General features: G+C 34.9%; 1 protein-coding gene across 5 annotated transcripts in view; it reads right to left on the minus strand.

Annotated features, from left to right (window-relative positions):
• The window catches only part of Pcdh7 (protocadherin 7), a 402,308-nt gene that overhangs the window by 163,577 nt on the left and 214,295 nt on the right, over window positions 1-24,436 (minus strand). Inside the window, exons 3-4 of one of the 5 annotated variants that reach the window (XM_048364514.1) lie at window positions 23,403-23,498; window positions 7,786-8,054 (exon numbers count right to left, since the gene is read on the minus strand). The exons of 2 other annotated variants lie outside the window; for them this stretch is intronic. In XM_048364514.1, coding sequence (XP_048220471.1) covers window positions 23,410-23,498 — 89 coding nt within the window. In that variant the 3' untranslated portion in view covers window positions 7,786-8,054; window positions 23,403-23,409. Of the gene's footprint in view, window positions 1-7,785; window positions 8,055-23,290; window positions 23,499-24,436 lie in introns of those variants that run through there. 2 more of the 5 variants (XM_048364513.1, XM_048364515.1) reach the window with 2 other exon arrangements.

Below are 24,436 nucleotides of genomic sequence, written 5' to 3' on the forward strand. Positions count from 1 at the left end.
TTTCTAAAACATTACTTTGTCCAATTCTCTAAAGTAAAATTCTGATATGTCTGCTGCCAATTATGCTGGACTTCAGTTCCACACCTGGTGGGTCCCAGGGCCCTGAGTTACCATTATCCCCTATCCTCATGGCACTTTCTAGAGAGATGCAACCTATGTGCCTATTTCAACCTATAAAGCATAAGGAAGTCTGTACAAGAAACAGAAGCCAACTAAATAAATAACATAGTTTTTTAGGAGCTTTACCAATTTCTTCCAACCTTCTACTCTTTTCCCCATTTCCACCTCCTTCAAAAGAGTACCCTTAAAGCATCATCAAAAGACAGATAATCTGTTTTTTTTTTTTGAATGAGTATAATAAACATAGCCAGACAATAGAAAGATAGAAAGTACTGAGTTGAGATATATCACTTCAAAGGAGGTTGTATAAGACTACTTTACATGTTTAATTTGTCTTGGCACGCTTGGATATTTTGGCTAATTATCAGAAATTAGCTTCAGGGAAAGATTAATCTCCTTACTTAGCCAACACACAACTAGTAGTTTCTAGTTAGTCAAGTCCCAGGACAGCTCCTACTATTTCTTATCATTACCAGGAAAAATGGAGGCTTGTGTGGTGAAAGAAAGTCCCCATTATCCAATTTAATTCACTGAGTATCAGGCTCTTGGTTATGAAATGAAGCATGCCTGGAAATGTTAGAAACAAAAGCTTTTCATGGCTTTCATATTTAGGGAGGTACTATTTTTTTTGTGGAGATTTTTCAGTTCCATTTTTCTCCTCAGATTTCTAAAAAATGAATTAGCGAGAGGAAGAAAGGTATAAATAAGCAGACTGTTAATCAGATTTCATCTATAGACATCTAAGTTTATGACTGGTAGGATAAATGGGAGCATGTATAGTGTTGTTTTAGGTATTTGTCTGTTTGCTTGTTGTTTCTTTTTGTCAATGAAATCATAGAGGAGGCTTGATGTCTTCAATTATAACTATTACTCCCAGCAATGGTTGCCATTGCCATTTTACTAGGCATTAAACAAGATTTGCTTTAAAAAAAAGAAGGAAAATGAATTCATATAAATGCAAGAAATGACATTTCCTCAGAGAATTCAGGCTTGCATTTTTTTTTAAAGAAGTAATTATGCTCTACCTATTTGGCAATATAGTTCAATGGTACAGTGGATGACTAGAAAGCAAGTCAATCCATTTGGGTAATTTTTTCAAGGCAAATTTCAGATATACTATCATTGAAACCAGTAAAAATGTTCACCCTCAACCACACATATGAAATACAAATGGCATCTGAGCTGAGCATTTAAGAAACAATTGGAGATTATGTTACTGGCACTCCTGGAGGACCACGTCACCTGTGGGGTTTTACCCCATACTTACCTCCTTCCATCTGCTGACCTACTGCCATTGACTAATGTCATCATCTGGCCTGCTTTGCACACATCCAGCACTACAGAAATGTGGCATTTCCCTGCTTCAAGGTCAATCCATCCACTTTTTAAAAATATTGCTCCCTGAAATTCTGGTAAAGATGTTTTTGCTCAAGAACTTAAACCAGTCTCTTATCCCACCAAAAATGAAGCTCTTAATCTGGCTCTCTAGTAGAGGAGTGGTGAGACAATGATTTCCTTCTGATACATCATTCCGAACTCAGCTCCTCAGGTAACACTCTACCACTTCAAACCCATGCCCTTCTCTTCCCAAACAAGCATCAGCATTTCCTCATCTAAGCCCATGCTGTGGCTTACTCAATGTTACAATAGCTCCACTCTCTTTTGTTCTGTGCTACTAAATCTAGAAACTCTTCCATAACCTGTGTCTATAGCAGATATTTTCTGGAATTACTTCTTTTCGTCTCTACTACACTCAGTGATAAGTATATTCTGACAAATTCTTCCAACATATGTTAAGGAGTTGCTTTATGACTGCCTTCCATCCTCAGTCATATCATCCTTTGAAAATTCAGCCAAGATTCTTATCATTTCTTCACATCTCTCTCCTCACCGAGCCTTTATTTCTCATCTAGGAAATAGTCAAGAAATATAATTAGGAAAATTACTATGCTAGAAAGAAGCAAACAGAATGGCAAAAATTATAGTGATGGGTATTTGTCCAAATTATTTTATTTGAAGATGGATATGAAATCATGTTATCAAGTGAGTCTGTCTCTATGGGTGGGGCACACTCAGGATGGGTTGGTGCTGACTGTGCCTAAGTAATTATATACAACTTTAGATGATAAGAAGCTAAGTGTATGGGATAATGTGAGTGTGGCCAGTGCTTTTATGAACAAAATAAAATCTGTGAGGTGGCACTGAGTTTCAGAGATAATTTGTTTATGTTATAAATGACAATTACAGAATGTAGTTAGGCATTACAGTAGTTTTGAGTACCTCATTCTTTGAAGGAGACATATGTGCATTAGAACAGGTATCTGATAGGCCTACACCAAAAATGAATTCTAAAGGTCAGAGGGGGGAGGAGACCTTGAGTCCCATTTTTCTACTTCCTTCACCTTACTTCCTAAATCGTGTTCAAAGGTATAATCAGTGTTCACCTTTTATAAATTCTATGCTAACTGTACAGAAGACATAGCATTAGAATAATCTCTGAAGCAAGATCTTATGCACAAAACACAGGAAAACGAAAAATAATTAACAAATATGTAAATGAAACGGACCCATTCTAAAAGCAACCTACGTTAAATTAACATGAAGTTAAATTAACATGTGTTTGCAACTTAAAATAAAATACTGGTATCAAGCTAAGAAAAAAAAAGGCAGTTCTTCATCTCTGCAATAAAATTGTAACAATTATGCAGAGAATTACATTAGTATAAAGATTTTTTTCATTTTATCTCTAGAAAATAACTAGCATCTGCTATAGAAGAGCTTAGACTGTATTAGATTGTCTATAAATGTGCAGCAAATTTAAATCAAGCCATGACAATATTTTATTGCTCAAATTACCTTTGTAAGCTATTGTTAAAATCATAAATGACTTTTTTTTTCATAAATGACTCTTTATGGAGTAATCATGGTCTATATTGGCTACAACAGCCTTCATAGAAAGGAGACAATCTTGGCAAGGTATTTGAAAATGACTGAGAAGGATGCAAGTATAAACAGAAGCAGAAAGAGAAAGAGCCACTGAAATTTTGAATAAAAATTGTAGGGGACTCAGCGCCTGAACTTTTAATAGGAGATCCCCTGCACCTGGCCTGAAGACTACATTGTAAGAAATACTGATCAAATTCACATTACTTACTGACAGAGTTGGAATTATTGAGTCACATTTACCTGGGAAATTCTAGAGACGTAATCTTGCCTGAACTTGATTCACATAAACACATAGCAGGTGTTTGGATTTAGTTCCCAATTGCTTTGCTGCCAGAATTCACAGAGTAATTGGAGCTTTAGTTTCAGTCTACATGGACATGTTGTTTTTCTTTGTTTAGTTTTGTTGCTGCAGATTAAGAAACCTGAATACAAGTTCTGCTAGTCCTTCTTAAGGTTCTTCTGACTGTCTATGCATTTAGTTTAGCTAGCATATTAAAAACTCAAAGTGAGCAGGGCATTGGTGGCTCACACCTGAAATCTTAGTTATTTAGAAAGGTGACAGTTGGATGATTTTAGTTCCAGATTAGCCACAGCAGAAAATCACTCAGGTACCTGATGTAGCAGGAAAAAAGATCCTGCCCCCGCCCCAAATAACAAAAAAAAAAGGTTTGGAGATGTGGATCGACAGTGACATATAACCTAGAATGCAAGGGGTCTTAAATTTCATCAGTACTAATGAACAAAAGAAGGAAAAAGGAAGGAATGAAGGAGGAAAGGAGAGGGAGGGAGGGAGGGAGGGAGGGAAGGAGGGAGAAACCCAGTGTGGTCAAATTTCATTAAGAATGAATATACTTATCTTCTAATTCTACCCATTTGTATTTTCTAAATCACCTATGGGAGAAAGTCATTTGAGCATTTCCAATTTTGTGGATCTAATAACTTTAAAAACTAGATGATCTCGAGTGAAGGAAGGTGAGGAGAATGCTGTTAAGAATTTAAGGTGTATGCTCCAAAATTAAAAAAGAGTAAGAGAAAGGATAACTAGGGATGAATGGGTGACAATCAAGATTCCTTGTATTCAGAAACTGCTTTGTTAAACAACACCTTCGTACAATTTTTTAAATATAAATGTTAAGGTAGTAGGAACCAAAAAAAAAAAAAAAAGAAAGAAAGAAAAAGAAAAGAAACCCTAGATGATCCTACATCTAGGTAACCTGAATTCCTGAGTTGTCCTATTGAGATTCTTAGAATATTCCTACCTAGATATTTAACTTGCCAGTGTAAAGATTGCTATGCTGAGAGCTGAAAGCACTATTTGTGTTTGTACCCTGTGCTTTATATAGGAAAGACATGAGCCTTAGAAACAATGAGAAAATTCCTATCCTTCACAAACTGCAAGAGAGAACCAGGTACCTAGTACTTAATGATGCAATATCATGTTACACATGCTCCGTAGCTACAGAGAATTTAAAAAAAAAATCTTCTGACAAAACTAACACTTAATCTATGGTCTTTAAACCTGTGTAGATTGACTTGGGTAATTAGTAGTAGTAAAAATAAATAAATTGGGAGGGGCAAGCCTTAGAAAAAGTACCAGTCTAGTAGTTGAATAGGTATCATTCAACTCCTGTGAGGTATTATTTGTGCTAGGAGGAAAACAAAACTATCCCTTTGCATACCACTGTGCTATATAATTTACAATGAAATGTCTGGAATGTAATAGGTCTATTTCAAAATTGTCATTACAAAAGAGACCTCATATGGAGAAAATGTGTGTGCACATTGCATGTCACCAGTGTCTGCTTTCTGATGCAGCTCAAATGATCTGGAACTAAAGCAGGTAGAACTACAGCACAGGAAGTGGCTGCAAGCCTCAGTTTCCTGTTGTGATGATTAAATTAACACATAATTCACAAAGGAATGTCTACCCCAAAGGAACTAGCCAAATAATCATACTTTTCTCTTTAGGTAGAGAATATATTTGAAACTAGAATTTCTACTAGTATAATCGTTTAAAACTAGAGAACAAAAATTTTGAATTTCCCTTAATTGATCAGAAGTAAAAAAAAAAAGTTAAATCATTTATTTCAAACTGATTTTTCAGGTGTAGGTGTTCTTTGTTGCCTGCTCTGTACTTTTCTTTCTCTTCTTTCTTCCCCAGCAGAGATGGTTTACAAATGGAACTCCCTCTTCCACCTGTCTTTACTTCCTATTGCTCATCTTGGTATAAGAATCAAACAAAAACCAGGCACTGGTGGCTCACCCCTGTAGCTAGCAACTTAGGATACTGACTTTTGAGAATCAAGATTCCAAGCCAGTCCAGGCAGGAAAGTCCAGAGACACTTATCTCCAATTAACTACCAGAAAACAGGAAGTGAGTTATGGCTCAGGTGATAGAGCACTAGCCTTGAATGAAAGCGATCAGGAAGAGTGCCTTTGCCGCATCTTCAAGGTCTATGGTTGACAAAACAAAAATGAAAACAAAACAAAACAAAAACAACAATTCTGCTTCACTTATATTAGTCAATGAACATTATACATTATTTTCTCAATGTGATTTTTGGTATCTGAAAAATTCCGAATTCATAAATGACATCCTCCTCTAGTACTAGATGGGAGGTAAGGGGAAGGGAAGTAGGTGAGCCAAGCCTGCACTTCTCCCACTGCCCCCTCCACCCCACCAGCCCCCCACCCCCACCCCTGCACCTCCAGGAATTTCACATTAGTTCAGCAGTTCAACTTCAAGGAAAGAATCATGAATGACATGTCTGAAATGCCTAGGGATTTTTTTCTATGTGCTATGCAGGGATGACATTTAAATATTTAACAAACTGGTACAGCAAGGTCGTGAGGCTTTCAGAATGGACACTGGCCATAAATAACCAGTAAGTCTATGGCCTGCTCTGTGGCCAAACACAGCTCTGTCTCTACAGCTTAAATGACTCTTTGTTCTTGGAGCAGAGCTTTCCACACAATGGACTCTCTCAGTAAGTACTCTCTGACCGAGATACACACAAAATGTGATCAAGGAAAAGAGATAGACTGTGATTTTGTGCAGAATCTTTTCAAGCTGTTATCTAAGTGCGTGGAAAGAGATGATATTTGTGAATATTAATATCTGTGGAAGTTAGATCCATTTAACAAATCTATAAGTAAAAACATAGTGTCATAGACACATATGTAAAGTATTAACTGAGTGTGACATATGAATGGGAAAATTCAAATGATGTAAGTCCTTGACTCACGGTCTAACAAAATGAGTATCATGAAGCTGGTACTATAAATGAGAGCAAGAGGAAGTCAAGGGGTGTGGCTAAACAAGTGAAGAGAATGCAGTCATAATATTCAAGGCATATCCTAGGAAACTAAGAAAATTGAGGCAATGAGTGGGTTTGGGAAGGATGGAGGAGAATGATGACAGGGTGACATGTTGAACTGCAACCGCATTGTACCACTGAGCAAAGATAATAAATGTAAAATAAAATGTACTTTTAAACAGAATTATCCATCAAGAAGAGAGACAAACAGTACAAGAAATGTATCCAATGCCTAAAGTATGAAACTGTAACCTCTCTGTACATCCGTTTGATAATAAAAATTTGAAGAAAAAAAAAGGAGAGACAAATTTATAGAAGGAAGATTATTTAAAAACCTATGGGAGGGCTGGGATGTAGCTCAGTGGCATAGCACTTGCCGAGCAAGTGCAACGTCCTGGGTTCGATTCCCAGTACCAAAAAAGAAAAGAAAAACAATTAAATAAAAACCTATGGGATTCTTATTCACAGAGACACACTAACTAAAAATGCCTGAAAAGTTCTAATTAAGTTTGGATTGAAAAAAATCACTGCCAAGTGAACTTAATCATCCTTCCAAAATCCCCATTTTTAAATAGTTCAATATTCTTTTTTGTGTGCTTGGAAAAAATGTATGCACGATAATGCATGTAGATGATCAGGAAAGAGAAGAGTAAGGTTTAAGTTATTTTAAGGGAATAAATCCGGTGTGAACCTTCTGTGGTGCTTCACTCATCAAAACCTCTCTAGTCCTACCCTAAGGCTGAATGGACTGTCTGTATTTTTTTTTAATACTATGGTGTAATAACTTTATATGTCTTCATAACTTTTTTCTATTATCAGCTTTTATATTCTTCTTGACTGACTCCCCAACTTTTCTCTTTGAAAGTCTGTTGCAACTTGGAATATAGATTTCTAGCAAAGAATATTTGCAAAAACAGAGGCCAGGCATGATGGGTTCATACCTATAATCTCAGCTACATGTGAAGTATAGATAAGAGGATGGTGATCTGAGGCCAGTCTGGGGAAGGGGAGGTTGCTTGGCTCAATAAGTCACCAGGGTGCAATGGCTTAAATCTATGAACTCAGCTACCCGTAAGCAGAAATCTGGAGAATCACAGTTCAAGAACAACTCAGGCAAGAAAATGTGAAGGACCTTTTCTTCAAACAAGGTAGGCCTGGTAGTCCTACCTCCCATTTTATCTATGCTATTTGAGAAGTACACGTAGGAGAATCCCATTTTAATATTGCCTCAGGAAAGGAGTGAGGCTGAAAACTACAGCATAACAGGCTCGGGACATGACTCAAGTGCTAGATTGCTTGTCTAGCCAGAGCAAGGCCCTACATTCAAATCACATTACAGCCAAGAAATAAAAAATTTAAAAAGTCACAAAAAGTACACTCAGTAGAACAGTAGAGACTAGTGTTTGATGTTTGGTTTTAGGGCAATAGTAGCAAATAATTTATATATTTTATTTATTTTTCATTTTTATATCAGGAGCCTTCTAAAGAATAAGACATTGGTTGTGATTTGAGCAAATGCCTCTCTCTATTCACAGGAACCTCAGAATCACACAACAGTTAAAGAGAATAAACAAGGGCTTGTCTGAGATATGATCTGAATTCTGCTAGGAGCTGGCAGATCATTTTACTCAGTCCCAGGAGAGTAACAGTGAGCTTTTATTGGGAGAAGTACTGTAGAGGAGCAAGCTAGAACTGTACTCAGCAGAATGGATGCTCCTTTCCTTAGGTGCCCTGACTCTAACGTGAGGATTGCAAGGGCCACTCAAAACACTTTGTTCAGAGACATATGTGTATTTCAATTTGAAGTCAATATGCATGGGCCTATCTGTATCTCTGTCTCACTCTATATATACACACAGATAATATATAGATACAAATTATAGTTATTTATTATATTTGTATGTAATATAATTTAATATTACCTATATATAATATTATCTATATATTTATACACTAGCCATATAATATATTGATTATATATTTATAATAAATTAGGGGGTTGATGAGGAAATATTAAAATATTTTTAAGATCCCATAAACTTTTACTGGACTCTTATCCCTGCAAGATTCAGTGTTTACACACTGTTCACAGTACACTTCAGTTTATATAATCGTCAATTTTTTCAACTGTTGTCTGTATAGTTTTCATGAAAAAGCAAAAACTATAATTTTAAAAGCAAAGTCAGAAAGACATCATATTCAGACTATCCACTGAAAGGAATAATACAAACCATTACAAGTGCTTGTTTCTAAATGTGCAGGAAATTCTGGTTGGCACAATTTGAGAAAATATCTATTGCTAGCTATTAGGATCTTTTATGATTAGTTTTGTAAGTACAATGGGAAATTACAATTCACACCAAGTTAAAAAAAACAGGAGGATAAAAATCAATTGTGTTTATGACAGATTTTTTTTCTTTTGGCAATGTCAGTCATTGCTTTTCTTTCTAACTAGTCAACATTCTTTTCAACTACAATCTTTATATGGATCAAAGCTATCTTTACAGTTATTGTAATTTTAAGGTAAATTGCTTTGATTCTTAATATCCACCTCTTATTTATGTTTTTTTTTCCTTTTGGGCAGAAACAAGGTTTGAACTCAATCTTGTTTGTTATGTAATATGGACTAACTTTTATATTTTTGTTTGCAAGCCAGTGAGGACAAACAGAAGTAGAAAGGATTTAAACAATTTAGCTAAGTTCCAGACTTTCACAATATGGAAACTGAGTCACGGGGAGGCTGATATACTGCCTAATTCACTTCCAAAGAAGGATTAAAATGAAAATCCGTATGGCTTATATCTTGATGCTCTTCTTTCTAAATTATATTAGCTTATCTATCAAGAATAATAAAATTTTTTATCCTCACAAGAAATTGAGATAAAAGTTCCCAAAAGCTTTAACAGCAATTTGATGTGTCATCTGAGGTAGCTTTTGCTCCTGATTAACAACAAGAACAGGTAATTGAGGGAAAAAGAGGGTGGCCTATCTCTTTTTCCCAATGGTCAACACTATGGAACTCTTGAACTAAAGTTGATGTTGGTTTTCTACCTGTACCTTCTCTTAAAAGTTTTAAGAAATGCTGGGCCTTAGTGTCTCATGCCTTTAATCCTAGCCACTCAGGAGGCTGAGACATGAGGATTCCAGTTCAAAGCCAGCCCTGGCAGGAAAGTCCCTGAGAATTTCATCTCCAATTAACCACCAGAAAGCTAGAAGTGGTGGCTCAAGTGGTAAAGCACTAGTCTTAAGCTGAAACACTCAGGGACAGCACCCAGGCCTAGAGTTCAAGCCCCATGACCAACAAATAAGAAAGAAAAGAAAAAGCTGTAAGAAAAATAAAAATCTTTACTTACCTAAGCCATATCTCATCCTTTCAAAAAACAACGAAATGAAATGTGTTTCTCCCCTTTCTTCTATCCATTTATCAAAAGCTCTCACTACTCTCGTGCCCTGAATTTTTCCTGTTGTTTAAAAGTTATGACTGTGCATGGTTGAATCAACACATTAAAACTGCCCATAAATATCTGGTGTAGATTCAATCCTGTCTCAAACACAATGATAGCTATCCTTTATGAGTAATTAGGTAAATCCAAAGAGTGTATTTTTGACTCAAACACAATTATGGGAGGGGAGAACTGTAACATGCTTTTCATCCTGTAGTGACATTTAAGTATGCATGATTCAAAGTTCATATGACTGAGTTAGAACTTAAATAGATATTCTTCTGAAAAGGTGTTTTTTTGCTTTGTAATAATACATGCTAAGTGGGAGAAGTGCTTTACAATTACTTGAAGAGTATCTTCCGCAAGCTGACATCTAGCCAGAAGACGCCAGTGATACACAAGGAAAATCTTTGATTTAAGGAGCTCATGTTTTGGAAATGTTGATGAGCTATAATACTGATGGTCACAAACAGCCTAGCATGTCTAACAAGGCCAGTTTAGCCACATAAATCATGTTCCCATACTGAACACTAATTATTATGAATATTTTCGAAAGGAAAGTGGGTTTTCATCCCATACAACTATTTGTCGATGAAAATGGCCACCTTATCATACAGTTACCCTTGCTTCTGAACTCAGAAAAGGACTAAATTTTGTCTTAAAATACATTTCAAGTGACAGAAAACCTCAAAGAACGTTTTGTTTTTGATGAAAGCATAGAGTTGCCAGAAATCGAAGGATAAGATACTTAATGTTGCTATCTCCAGCTGACAAGCGTTCTACTTTCTTTCATTTAATGCTGGTGCTGAAAGAAGAAGAAAGCTAATTTGCATTGGAAAATGCAACAGTATGGGGTAAGGTCTCTCCTGAAGGATAAGCGAGGAGAATTTTGAGCATCCTTTGCATTTCATGATGAGTGAAAGATGATCCATGTCTCATTGTGCAGTCCATAGAAGAAGTAGCTTTAGCACAGAATGGAGGCTTTGTGGCTCCTTGAACACATTGGTATAGCAAATTTATAATAAAAGTTATTTTGATAACAGTGAGTCTGTGCTTTGGAATAGTGCTTCTTCTACAAAATTAGCCACCAATTTAAAAGATACCATACAGTATGATTAGATTATGGAAATCAAAATGATTTAATTCATCTCTCTGTCTTCTCTGGCTGATTACAAACTATCTCCCAGTTTTCAGTGCAGATAAATAAACATAAATTTACATTGTAAAAGTAGTTATCATATTTTATTATTCTGCATAAACTCAGACATATATCTAAACTATAAATGACTATAGTTTAGAAGATTCTCTACTATCTATACCGTATGACTTGTTTGAATTATATTAGAATACAAAATAACTGAAATTAAGAGATTTGAGATTTAAAATGCCTTGATTTAAGCTAAGTAATACACATTCCTTCATTTCTTATGGATTCCAAAGGAAACCTAAACTCCATTCCTTTGAATAAAACAGCCTAGCATATATATGAATTAAAAAAATAAGCACTCAAGCACAAACTTAAAGCAATGATTCTCTGCATACCACTGTCCCAGAGAGGAAATCTCAGTCAATGGAATGGGAAGTGGGCCGTTTGGGAGTAGCACTAAGACAGGAACAAAAAAGAACAAAACCCAGCTAGGTAGTTTATGTACAAAATGAGGGAAAGAAGGAAAGAGCTGTCCTAGTTTGCTCTTGAATCACCTGAGTAGAATTTCACCTGAGTCTATTACACTCTGGGCTGTCACTTTTTCTGTCCACTGTTCTGACACTGATATTTCTATCTACCTCCAGAACATCAAAAAAGAAATCCATTCTACTTCCAGCTGTAATATGCAAAGGCTAGGGAACAGAAATGCTCTCCAGTAATCCCTAAATGCATGTAACTGATGCTCTTGAACAAACTCCACATGACCTGTCATTTCCCCTTTGCTAATAACTAAAGCCACAAGTTAGGCATTCCCCCAGGAAAGAGACTTCGGATGCTTAGGATAGCCTCAGTTCTCCACTGTTATTGGGAAAAGATACTACGTGAGCTACTTAAGGCTAATAGGAAATGAAGGTTTATATGTTTTGAAACTTATTCACACATCAAGGGAGCAAGTAAATGTCATGATTTCTGAAATGAAGAGATTAATGTTTGCACCTACTATACTGTGATTTCCTTGAATGGTTCCCCAGTGTACAAATACCATCTTTCAAATATTGTCAAGTGGCCCAATACTCAGTGATCTTCTGAATTCAGTTTTCTTCACAGAGTTTGAAAAGGTATACTCTCTGTCCCATTATCCCTAAGCCTTAGAGATATTCTGGAAATGAAGGTGTGTGTGTGTGGGGGGGGTATATTGTGTGCTTGGTTTGTCTGATTCTCTTTTATCCTTTTGGACATTCTCCTCAGATTTCACAATGATCAAAATCTAAGATGCACAGTAATCATTCCTTACCAAAGACTGTGAGAAAGCTCAGGAACACCCAGCCATTTACATGAAATAAAAATAGGAAGAGAAGAAAAGAAAAAGAAGTAAATCATATTCTGTACTTTTCATCTAGCACCTTCCCAAGCAAGGGAAGGAAATAAAGGATGAATTTTGTAGTCAGGTGAAAATGATTATCACTATCATTGTAAAGTTATACTATATATCACCATGTTGAACATATATTACTTGGACTTACATAATCATGGAAAGCTAAGAAAATATTCATAATTTAGGGATCTGTACTAATGAGAGGAAGCATATGAGAGCTTGTTCCGGAAAAAAAAAAATACTTACCAAAGTTAGAGAGGAATATGAAAGCCTCAAAACATACACTTGGAGCTTCAAAACACATACTTCAACATATGGCAGGATATTTTATACTTGGAAGCTTTATTTTTGATTGATTAGCTTTAGGCCACAATCCAGAAGAAACCAGTGAGCAATCCGCTCTATCCTGTTTTCCTGATTCTTGTTAGGAAGAGTCAGCCTGCTCATGGAATGGTTTCCTCAGTGCTTCAATGGCACTCTTCTGTGTTTCTCACCCTGAGAAAATGTCATGATAGCCCTACACTTCTCTCTCCTCCCATGGTACCTAACCACTTGAAAGACAAGGGATGACTGTGGCTTTGAGGATGAGAACATCTGGGAGAGTGCTACTTGCTCTACAAACTTGCTGCCATCATGGTAGGAGCCTGGCTGAGATTTTGGTATTTCCCCCCAGAACACAGAATCACTGAATTCCTGGTAGCAGTACTAGTAATTTCCTCATAATTGTATTATATTTCTTGACCATGTATCATCTACAGAATCATGCACTTATTAAGCATTTTTTTTTAGCTATGAAAGTCTCTTTGGCATCTTAATGGTCATCCATCTACAAAAAGGCATTAAAATGAAATCCTTTGGTTGCTACAAGGCCAGGCTAAGGTGATTCATAAACCAATGTGCATTTCGGTGACAGGTTTCACTTATTCCTGCTACAAATTTTAGGAAAGGCTCACTAAATAAATGTGCGATGGAGAGGAGGAAGGCTAAAGATTACCAAGGCTGGATATGAATATTGCCATGTAGGTAAAGAAGTGAGTAAAGTGTATCAGTTAGGTAGGCAGAAACACTTTACAGTTACTGAGGCAAAATTGGAGACACCCTACGAACAGTCTGCTAAGCTGATTGCTTATTCAGATCTCTGATAACAGGAGAGATGAGTTAGCTCTGTTTGCAGCAGAAAGATGGTGATGAAAATAACAGGATGGTAGGTACCACAGTCATAAAACAATAAATACATTTTATGCTTGTGAAGCCTATATTAACTGACAGTATTCATATTTAGAGAAGAATCACCAATATTACATACTTAAAATAAAAAGCACAATGGCTCAGGGGCATGTTTTGTTCTCTTTTTATGCTGGTCCTAGGACTTGAACTGAGAGTCTCGGTACTGTCCCTGCATTCTTTTGATTAAGGCTATCACTCTATTACATGAACCCATGCTCTACTTCCAGATACTTAGTTGTCAAATGGAGTTTCGTGAACTTTCCTGCCCAGGCTAGCTTGGAGCCAAGATCCTTGTCTCTGTCTACTGAATAGCCCAAATTACTGTGAGCCCAGACACTCAGCCTGTTTATATGTTTTGAGCATAGTAAAATTATGACTAATTGTCAAAATTTTATTATATATTTTAGAAGCCACTTTAAGTAATTTTAATAAGAGACTGAAACTCATTATTTAAAAAAGTAACATGAATTATGCAGTAGGTATTTTATAAGTGCTCCCATAAAAGAAATACTACGTGACTGCATTCAGTTGGCAGATTTGTCAAAAGAGAAGACTCCACCAAGAAGATCTATAAATGCACATTTTTTTCCTTTACAATGTCTATTTGACCTTCATTTTTTCCTTCACAAATTTTAGTCATCTAGATTCTTTTTGATGTGTATATGTCTCTTTTTATGTGGATTAAACTCAAGGCCTCATGCGCTCATCTACTTTTCTTGTCCATGCCTGGGGCTTACCATTTGTACCATTTCTCCAGTTCAGCTTTTTGCTGGTTAATAAAGATAGAGGTTTTTTTTTGTTGTTTTTTTTTGACATTTCTGCCCAAGGCGGCTTCAACCCTTGATCCTCCCAGTTTCAGCCGGCTTAACAGCTAGGATTGCATTCCTCAATCATTACATATACTTTTGTCTCATTCATGGAACTATGGTTATTTTCATCCCATATGGTTAATTTTCCTCAATGATAGCTCAAAAAAAGTCTTGGTACAAAAAATATGATGCAAATGAAGAAAGATCTTTTATCTGATACTGAAGAATTACCCATTTTCCCTCTAATTTTAATTCACATGTTTACAAACGTTTCCACTTAGGTACATTTGCAAATCTTTTTTTGTGGTTCAACAGTTTGTACACTTGTTTTAATTGTTTTTCTTCTCCTGAAATAAATGTGTACTAGACATTAGTCCTGTTCATATTAGCAAAAGAGGAATCTTGTCATTTTGTCCCCAGACCTTTTCCCTAAGTATGGTCTAAACTGTTGTTTAGAAGGTTATTCTATGAAAGTGGCACTGCTCATTTATTGCCTTACAGTAGTCAATTTTGTAAGTCAGTAATCAAGCCACTCCCTTCCATCCTTCCATTTCACACCACCTCTCTCATGTCCATGTAAGCTGTTGGGAGCCAATGTAGGCTTCTGTCTAGTCACATAAAAGTAATTTGTCGAAAATATTTTCCTTTCCAATAGAGTAGTTTATTCACTATGTCTATATCACTTTTCATTTAGGACTTTTGCTAACCTGAATGGAAGTTCTCAATTATTTATGAAAGTAGGAGAGACAAATAAATAGCATTCACTTTCTAAAAAAGACGACACCTTTTACATAGTGCTGTAAACCATTTCAGATAAAAGACAACTTTGATTTACAGTTTGAGTTTCATTTTCATTCAGATAAATCCTGAGGTGTCATGTGTCCTAAAATGATCCACAAAAAAACTGTGAACTGTGATTGAAAGCGTTGGACTTTAGGAAGAAAAAACACTATTTGCACTTTATGAGTATAATACTCATTTCACAGCAAGGAACTTGTTTTCATTTAACTAAAGACATACCAAAGTAAACTCATAACCATTAACAATAGTTTGTTTGTTTCCATACTAGTTAAGCAATGACCAGTTACAAGTTTTGAATTGTTCATCTTCCTAAAAAGATATAACTCATCCAATAAGTTAAAATAACTTATAACTCTGACACTTGGTCTCTAGAATAATCAAGAACATAGTTTAATTATTAGTGGTACTGTATATATCGTTTATTGCCTTACAGCATACAATTTTAAAATCTCAGTTATTTGTAATATATCCTTCCCTTAAAAATAAGCTAAAATATATAGTTCAAATGCTCTCTTTAGTGCTCCTCAATTAAAGAAGAATTTTTTTTTAAAAAAGCATTTTCATTGTAAAACTTACAAATAAGCTAGAACTGAAGAAAAAAGCTAACATACATGAAAGTGGAATGGGAATGTTATTGGTTTTCTATATATTTAAATTGTACATCATTCAAATAGTTTCTGAATTATCCAAATTTTTTTGAGCATCAAACTACTAGAGATGCTGTTCCTACTCCCTAAAAGGACAGTACATACTTGATAATATCCATTTGAAGTTCTACTTCAGTTTGTTGTTGGTTTTTTTTGTTGTATTAAAATGAAATGGATGTATATACTTGAAAAAAATGTGAGAGAAGAGGTAACAAATTGTACTAGAAATGTACTCACTGCCTTATGAAACTGTAACCCCTCTGTACATCACTTTGACAAATAAATAATTATTCAGAAATAAAGATTGAAAAACCACTTATACTTGATATAAAACGCATACCTCAATAATTAAGAATGCCTTTAATATTTGTATTAGTTGAAAACCTCAATAATGATTTTTATGCACAAATTAGGAACAGATACACTTACAATTATTAAGAAGTCATAGGACACCAAAATAATTTGGTGCCCTGGATATTGTATATATGTGTATTGGAACCAGGAAAGGGAAAAGGCATATCAAAACCAAGAGACAAAGGATAAAAAGAGAAACCAATATAACAGAAATACTTACAAAACTATATTGTGTACACAAACTGTACAACTCATGGAGGGCAAGGAAATGGCAAGGGGGGAGGCAGGGGGAAAATGAAGGAGGAGGTAACAAGTTGCATAAAAAATGTACTCACTGCCTTACGTATGAAACTGTAACCCCTTTGTACACCACTTTGACAAAAAAGAAATGAGAAAAAAAATATTGTTCTACTAAGAAAACTTTTGTTTTATTTCTCCATGATTTTTCTTATATAAAGATTTTCCCCTCAGTTTGTAATGCTAGAAAGCATTTTTGTCCTTTCTGGTTAATAATTCAAAAACAGAAATGGTTTATTGCATGAAATGGCTTATTTTTTTCTGGTTATGTGAGCTAAATATTAAATTTTCTCAAAAGACAAACATGTTTTGCAGTGTCCTCTAAGCAATTATTTTATTTATAACCCATTTCACTTTTAAAATTCACTTAATTTGTTACATTAAGATATTACTAGAACTTAAAATACATTGCCAAAAAGATTAAAAAAAATGTTTTCCAAGGTATATTATGTGTTTCTAAAACTTGTCTTTCAAATGAAAAGTGGATGGAAAAATACAATTATAAAACATTGAAATGGGTGATATCGATCAAAGTATTTTGTATTCATAAAGTGCTTTGTTAAATGGCAACTCTTGTACCCACTACTTGAAGATAATAAAAACAATTAAATGAACTATGTCTCATTACAGAGAATTCTACATCTAGTCTAACATCTATTGTATTTTCTAAATCTCTTCTTTACATCTTCACCACTTAAGTAGGCATGGAGTTTGGTGCTACATAATAGCTTGAAAACTCTATTAAGTCAGTTTCACTACCCTGCTTTTATGAATGTGAGTTTGATATGTTTCTGTGTCTGTATAACATGTGCATGTCTGTGTCATACATTCTGAAGAGAATGTATTGTCCAATTGACTACATGAGACATGTAAGGTGCACTCTTGTTTGTTTATTTGTTTTTTTCCTCCTTTAGAATGCTCTTAGCTTCCTCCATTTTCAGACCCTTCCGCTTGTCTTAGCATAGAAAAAAGTGTCTAATTACCTAACTAATAGTTAAGTGCTGTTTTAGGTAATATAACCTCAGACTCTTCATGCACATCTGATTTTTTTCTGTGTGTTTTAAGTCTATCTCCATCTCTTTTCTTCTCAGAGAAATAACCTCTATCTGTCAGAGTTCAGCGTGCATTTTTACTCTGGAGCATAATCACGATTTTCTAAGCACAAGTGTCACAAAAAACACTCAGACACTCAGATGATTTGATTCCTGCTCCTTCTTTTCTTACTCATATTAAGGCCAAAAACATTTGGACATTGCCCTCTACCCTCACAGAGTCCAGCAGGGTGTGCAGTAAAGACATGTACTCGGTGAAATTTACTTTTCCATCGATTTTCACAATAAAAATTGGAACTCACATATCCTGGAAGAATATGTATTATGGCTATACACCCAAAGTTACTTGAAAACCCTGTCTAACCAGACGTCAGGGGCTCATGCCTGTAATTATAACTACCCAGGAAGCTGAGATCTGAGGATCAAGGTTCAAAGTCAGCCTGAGCAAGAAAGTCCATGAGACTTATCTCCCATTAACAACAAGAAAACCAGAACTGGTGCTGTGACTCAAATGGGTTGAGTGCTACTCTGGAGCTGAAGAGTTCATTGACAATACTCAGGCCCAGGGTTCAAACTCCATGACTGACCAAAAGAAACAAACAAACAAAAGAAAACTCAGCCTAATTCATATATTTAGAGACACACAACATACAAGGACTGTGAGGCAAATAAATCCAGAAATAAGAAAAAAAAACTATCATTTATAGTGTAGTGCTTCACTGACAATAATCTTTAAGAAGTCCAAGTATCTCTACAAAACTGTCATGCTCTCAAGTGCATTTTTGCTCATATTATTTTTATTGCATATGTTCTTGAGCAAAGGGACTTATCATTTTACTATATTCAACAAAGATCACAAAGACTTAAAATACTAAGCAATGTGTGCTATTGGTAACTATTGACATTTTTTCTGTCAATTAATTAATGCCCTATTGCAATCAGCTAATGTGCCTGTGCTAGCGATTTTCTTTATATTCAAATATTGTTTCATTGATGTGTGTTATTCTGAGTAAGTAGAGGAAACAGAATGTTTAAATAATGATAGTTCAGATTGGTTACTGCTTATGAATAGAAATCTTTGGTAACTTACTCTGCTTTATTTGTAATAGACTCAAAGAGTAATATGTTCTCAAGCATCCAGGGACACACAATAATGGTGGTAAGTTCATATGATACAACTTTTGTTTTTCACCTTTAATAGGTTTTTCTTGGTTTCTTGTCTCAGGAAGTCGTTAGCAGATTACTGAGAAAGTTGTTAATGCTAAATTCTACAGAGGTACTGACCTGAGTGTCCCCCTTCCAGCCCCCAGGAACACAGTAGGTTGTGTTACCTAGAGAATCACCTTCCTCTATTCAAAATTTTTTGCTCTTCCATTTCACCTTACTGATTCAAAACAACTGGTGCTTTCAAAGATGCAGACGAAAATGTCATCCCATCAACATCTGAGTGTTTTAGCAAGCTACTACTATACATCTGGTTGCTATGGATTAGGATTTAGGAAATATGGTCACAATCTCTTGGTAACTGAATGTCCCTGGAAAATTCCCCTTTCTCTGAAAACTAGATTTCAAAAGAAGATTTTTTTCCATAATACTCTCCAAGTTAAATAAATTACATTTTTGTGACTCTTCCACCATTATTTATGTAGTGGAAAGCAAGGCATCTTTATTATTTCCATTTGCATTGCAAAAGAGAACCAGAATTCAAAATAAGAATAGAGCATATAGTCTATAGATAACCATAGAAGTAGGAGGTCTCAAATGAAAGTCAGTGACTTTCTTCACTAAGGTTGCTTTGCCAGGTAGGTCTCAAACTAAAGTCTCCCAGATTTCTGTCTCTCAGTGAGCTAGGATTACAAATATAAATGGCTATAAAGAATTTATGAAATCTGTGACATAACAGGTAATTGATCACTTAACCATAGAACTCCATACCATTGAGTGAAAACATTCTCTGAACACTTCTCAAGAAATAGATCCAGAAAGAAAAAGTAAGCCATCACTTGTTCTCACTAAAGACTACATCTCTAGGTCAGTCTCCCTATTCCACTGAGATGAAATCCACGCTTTAAGGGAAAAATTATAGCAAAGCTAGGAAAAAGCAATTATCCATGTGTAAACTTCAACATAATCACATATTCTAGGGAGAGTTAGAAATTACATTACAGATGAACTAGTCCAAACAACCCAAGATAGTAAAATGACAGAGAGAGAGAGAGAGAGAGAGAGAGAGAGAGAGAGAGAGAGAGAGAGAAGGAGAGAGAGATCTTGAATAGCTAAGTTATTCATTCATATCTCTTGCTTATTGCTCTGCACTTTATATGATACTTAGTGACAGATATTAAAGTAAGTCTATTGCACATGGTTTACACATTTAATAACAATGACAGACAAAACATAGATTTCTTGTTGTTTTAATAATATTGCATAAGAATCTTATATATAAGCAAATACTTAAATGGTATTACTTTGGGAACTCAAGGCTAAAAATGAAGAGGGGGAGATGTTCAACTTAGAAAACAACATTTGGTATCACAAAATTTATGTAAGCACTGGAGCTTTTGAGAATATGAAGTTGAGCACTGTAATTACCATATGGAAGAGCTTCATTAAGATTATATAGGTTCATAATATATAAAGCACATCTGAAAATGGAAATCTTGGTGAGGGTCAGAAAAAGGCATGTGGCATAAAAAGTGTGCTCTTCCAGCCAATTAATTAAATTTTGCAGTTCTGGAAAAGGCCATATATTCTGTGTAGGCTCTCTACTGCAAGCTAGATGTGAAGGGCCTCTGAGGCTGTGCTGTAATCTAGTCATAAATAGAACTCACCAAGGGACACTGACAGCAATTTGGCATTAAAAGAGTTCACATCAGTGAAGAATTTACTTTGCAGTGACTTTTGTTAAAGAAAGCTCAGATCTAACTTCATGCTTTGCACAACTTTCAAAATTATTCTGCTCTATTTTAACCCGGCACATAGCACATTCTACATGTGAGCTCATATTATTAATCAACTAGTACAATAATTTGCACAAAAATTATTTTGTTACTATTTTAAGATCAAATTTCCTAGAAAAAAATGAATGGGTTCCTAAGGGTAAAGATGAACGTTGATAAAGGATAAAAATTCTTCATCAAGGGCTTTTATCTATAAAATTATTTTTGTATACTTTCCTTTAATTCATTTCTATGATATATATGATTCAAAGTAAACTTTTATCTATAAATTCAGTCCAGAAACAATCAGTTTTAAGAGGAATCCTTTTTTCTCTCTCTCTCTGAAGATATTTGAATGGATTTGCTGAGCTCTTCAAACTGACAAAATGGAGTATAACTACGAGAACATTGAATTCCTTTGTTATGAAACATTTTTCTTTAAATAAGAAAATGAGAATAAGCAGAAGGCTAAAATGACTTGCAACCAAGTGAAAGAAAAATTAGGGTGACTGGACTGCTAACTAAGAAAGTGTATATACACCATATGTACCTAGATATGATCACATAATGTCTGGAAACATTTCCTTTTAGAAAAGAAATAGGAATTCTTTTCTGTCTTCCTAAAGGCAAAGCCAGAATAAATGGATTCATGACACAAGAAAGTAGATTTTTAGCTTAATAAAAGGGTTGAAAGTTACAAGGTGTCTCAAAATACAATGTGTTACCTTTTAAGTTTTGCAGGGCTGAAATTATTCAAGCAAAGAGAAGTAAACCTTATATATTTTGCTGAATGATGCATGCACAATCTATGACTAGATTAGTTAACTATTAATCTCTCTATCCACTCTTAAAATATCATGATTAACTCAGGAAACACTTATCCGATATTCCAGGCACTCCACATAAAGAACAGATGCGAATTTACTGTCATCGTCACAGAGCTATTAGATCAATTCACTGTACTACTAGTTTGGGAGGGAACATTTTGGGGTGACATATTTTGATGTGCACCCTAATTTTTCATCAACCATTAGTTCAATGATATTCTTCTAGCACATCTTCACTATTCTACATACTGTACCTAAAAACAGTGGTGAAATTTAAATATACCTTTGATTTTTTTCAGGAAAATACATGCAAACACAAGTTATTTGTTTTGTTAATGTACACAAACATGTCTTATGCTACAGTTTTAAGAAATGCCATATGCAGAAAGACAAAAGATATATGTTTACTCTCATAGGTGAAAGTTAGGTCTAAATTACCAAAAATATTTGTAAACATATACAGAGTCATATGCAGATACACAAAATCATATTAACTAAAGTTTGGTATATGCAGGAGAGGATTTCCAATGGTTTAATTCCTTTGGACAACTAACCTACAGTCTATTAAAATGATTACCAGGAAACTACAGTTGAGATGTGGCAGGGAAAATTGAGGTCAAGAGGTAGGCAAATAGAGACAGGAAGGGTGGAAGAATGCAGGCATAACATTATATATAATGTTTATATAGAATATATATAAAGGCTACGGCCATACCACCCTGAACACGCCCGATCTCATCAGAATATATATAAATTTATATAATTTATGTAGTTTATGTATATATGTCTGTACATATGTAATGTTTATATATAAAATGTATATATATACATTTATATAATTTGTGTAGCTTATATATGTGTGTATATACTTACATGCATATACACATGTGTGTATATATGTATTGTATGTGTGTGTTTATATGTATATATAAAAATGTGTGTGTATGCGAAAATGGAACTAAGAAAACCATGGCAATGTGTCATTTGGAAGAGATGGGTAAAGTGATGATAAAAGAGGTGACACTGGACCAAGATGCATTGTACACATAAACTGAGCCATTGGTGCCACTATGTTAAAACAGTAAAAAATTTAAAAGGAGAATAAGAGAAAAGAAAAACAATATGCCACAGACAATGCTAGCAGATTTGTACAACCCATAGACAGAACCACTATGTTCTAAGACATCTACCAACAGTTTTCACAGCCTAGAGGGAGCCTTGTCATCCTCTATGTCTCAGAGAACGTGATGTAGTCAAAGTAATGCAAGAAAGAGCTCAAAAGATCTGTTGAACAAGCCCCTGCAATAACTGGGAGAACTTGTTCCACCAGAGACAAAGGAAATGAGGGAGACAGGGTTTCTCCATGATGACTGTTTGTGCTGTGTAAGTTATGACTCTGTGAGAGTTTGAGCCCTGAGGGTTCAGGCCCTTATAAAATATAACACCTATAGACTAATAATACCATTGGACACAACAAAGCAGTTTTTGCTATGCCCTTTTCTGTCCCTACCTGAGATTAAGAAAGAAAAACAGTTTTACCAAAAGTAATTTATCATGTATTCATCTTTCACATCTAATTGACTTAAGTTTTGTGTAGTATTTAGATTTATTTGAAGTGTTTTTAAACCTGATCTTTTTTACCATGACTTGAGTGAGTATTTTAATCTATGTGCATACAATTTTGTGGAGTGCTTTTTTAAAAAAGACAACATTGTAATAACTGAATTTCAAAGTAAAATTCTATTGAATACTGATCAAAGTAATGTTATACAAGTAGAAGTTTGAAAAAGTAGCATATTAGTACAAAGTAATTCCCTTTATTTCCTATATAACTTGTTGGATGTGATATTTTGAGACTCGTATCATTAATTCTTCTGCAATCTGCGTTAAAGGGGAAAAAAGGAAATATCTACAATTATCCAGAGAACTGTGAAATACATATCTTTCTGAAATTGTAAAGATAAACTCAGATTGAATAATTCTTCCATACTGTCAGGCTCTGTGTAGTGGTCAAACATGTCTTCTAAATGTGGAAGAGACAGGCTCTGAACATAGAACTCCCAGAAGGGGCAGCTGCACAGCTTCATGAGAACCATCATACCTGGTGATTAATGGAGAGGCCTTAACAGCACTCTTCTTCCATGCGTCTTGCCATGAGGAAAGGGGAGGAGGGGAAAGGTGGTGATGGCAGCAACACCTGGGGAAGGGAGATGGGGAAATATGTAAAGGGAAAATCAGCAGCCCCTACACCATGGCGTCCATCCATAGACCTTGCCACTTAAAAAATTTCCAAAGTGCTAAAGTGAGATTGCTTTTATTCTTGTTTTAAAAAGAAAGGAAAGAAAGAAATCTAGACAACTGCCAAGATAAAATAAACTAAGTATTTTGAAAGATATTTTTTTCAATGATAATCTCACCACTGTAGTTCTCCAACTCAGGAGACACGGTGAGCTGCTACATATAGTTAGCTACTGCCTCACTCACACTATCTAATTAAACAGGGTTGCTGAAGGCAAGACAGACATACATGGGCAAAGATTTTTCTCTAACAGAAGATTTAAGAAAAAAATAAAATAGACCTAATAACAAATATAAAGTCATTCTCTTTCCTACACACAGTGCTATGTGATTTTTTTCATCCCATTATAATTTCTATAAACCTAGTTCTCAATGCCCCTTCCTTTGCACTTTCTCCTAAGGATATTCACTTTTCATATCAGAACAGTTTCAAATTGTAAACTTAATCAAAAACAAATTAAACTTAATAGAATCCCTATATATTAAAGGAGATCAAACTAATAAAAGTTGTAAAAATGTTCATATTTTAATAGTGCCTTGTAATAAGGTTTAATCTAAAGTTTATGTAACTATTAAAAAGTAAATGGGCTTATATGGAAGGAAATAAAATGAAAATGTTTAATAAGCATCTGATAATAGTAAGCCAGTTGAATATTCACATCATGAACTGTTTTAATATTATGAAGGTAGGAGATAAGGCCATACCTGTAAAGCAAACACCACTACAGGTTTCTTCTTAATATTTCATTTTTTTAGTCTTTATGTTTTCATATTTATATATAAACTGTGGACATGAAGTGTTTTATTTTAAATTATTTATTTAAGGAAGTTTTACAC

The sequence above is a fragment of the Perognathus longimembris genome, chromosome 16 (genome assembly GCF_023159225.1).
Source record: "Perognathus longimembris pacificus isolate PPM17 chromosome 16, ASM2315922v1, whole genome shotgun sequence".
Taxonomy (NCBI): domain Eukaryota; kingdom Metazoa; phylum Chordata; class Mammalia; order Rodentia; family Heteromyidae; genus Perognathus; species Perognathus longimembris.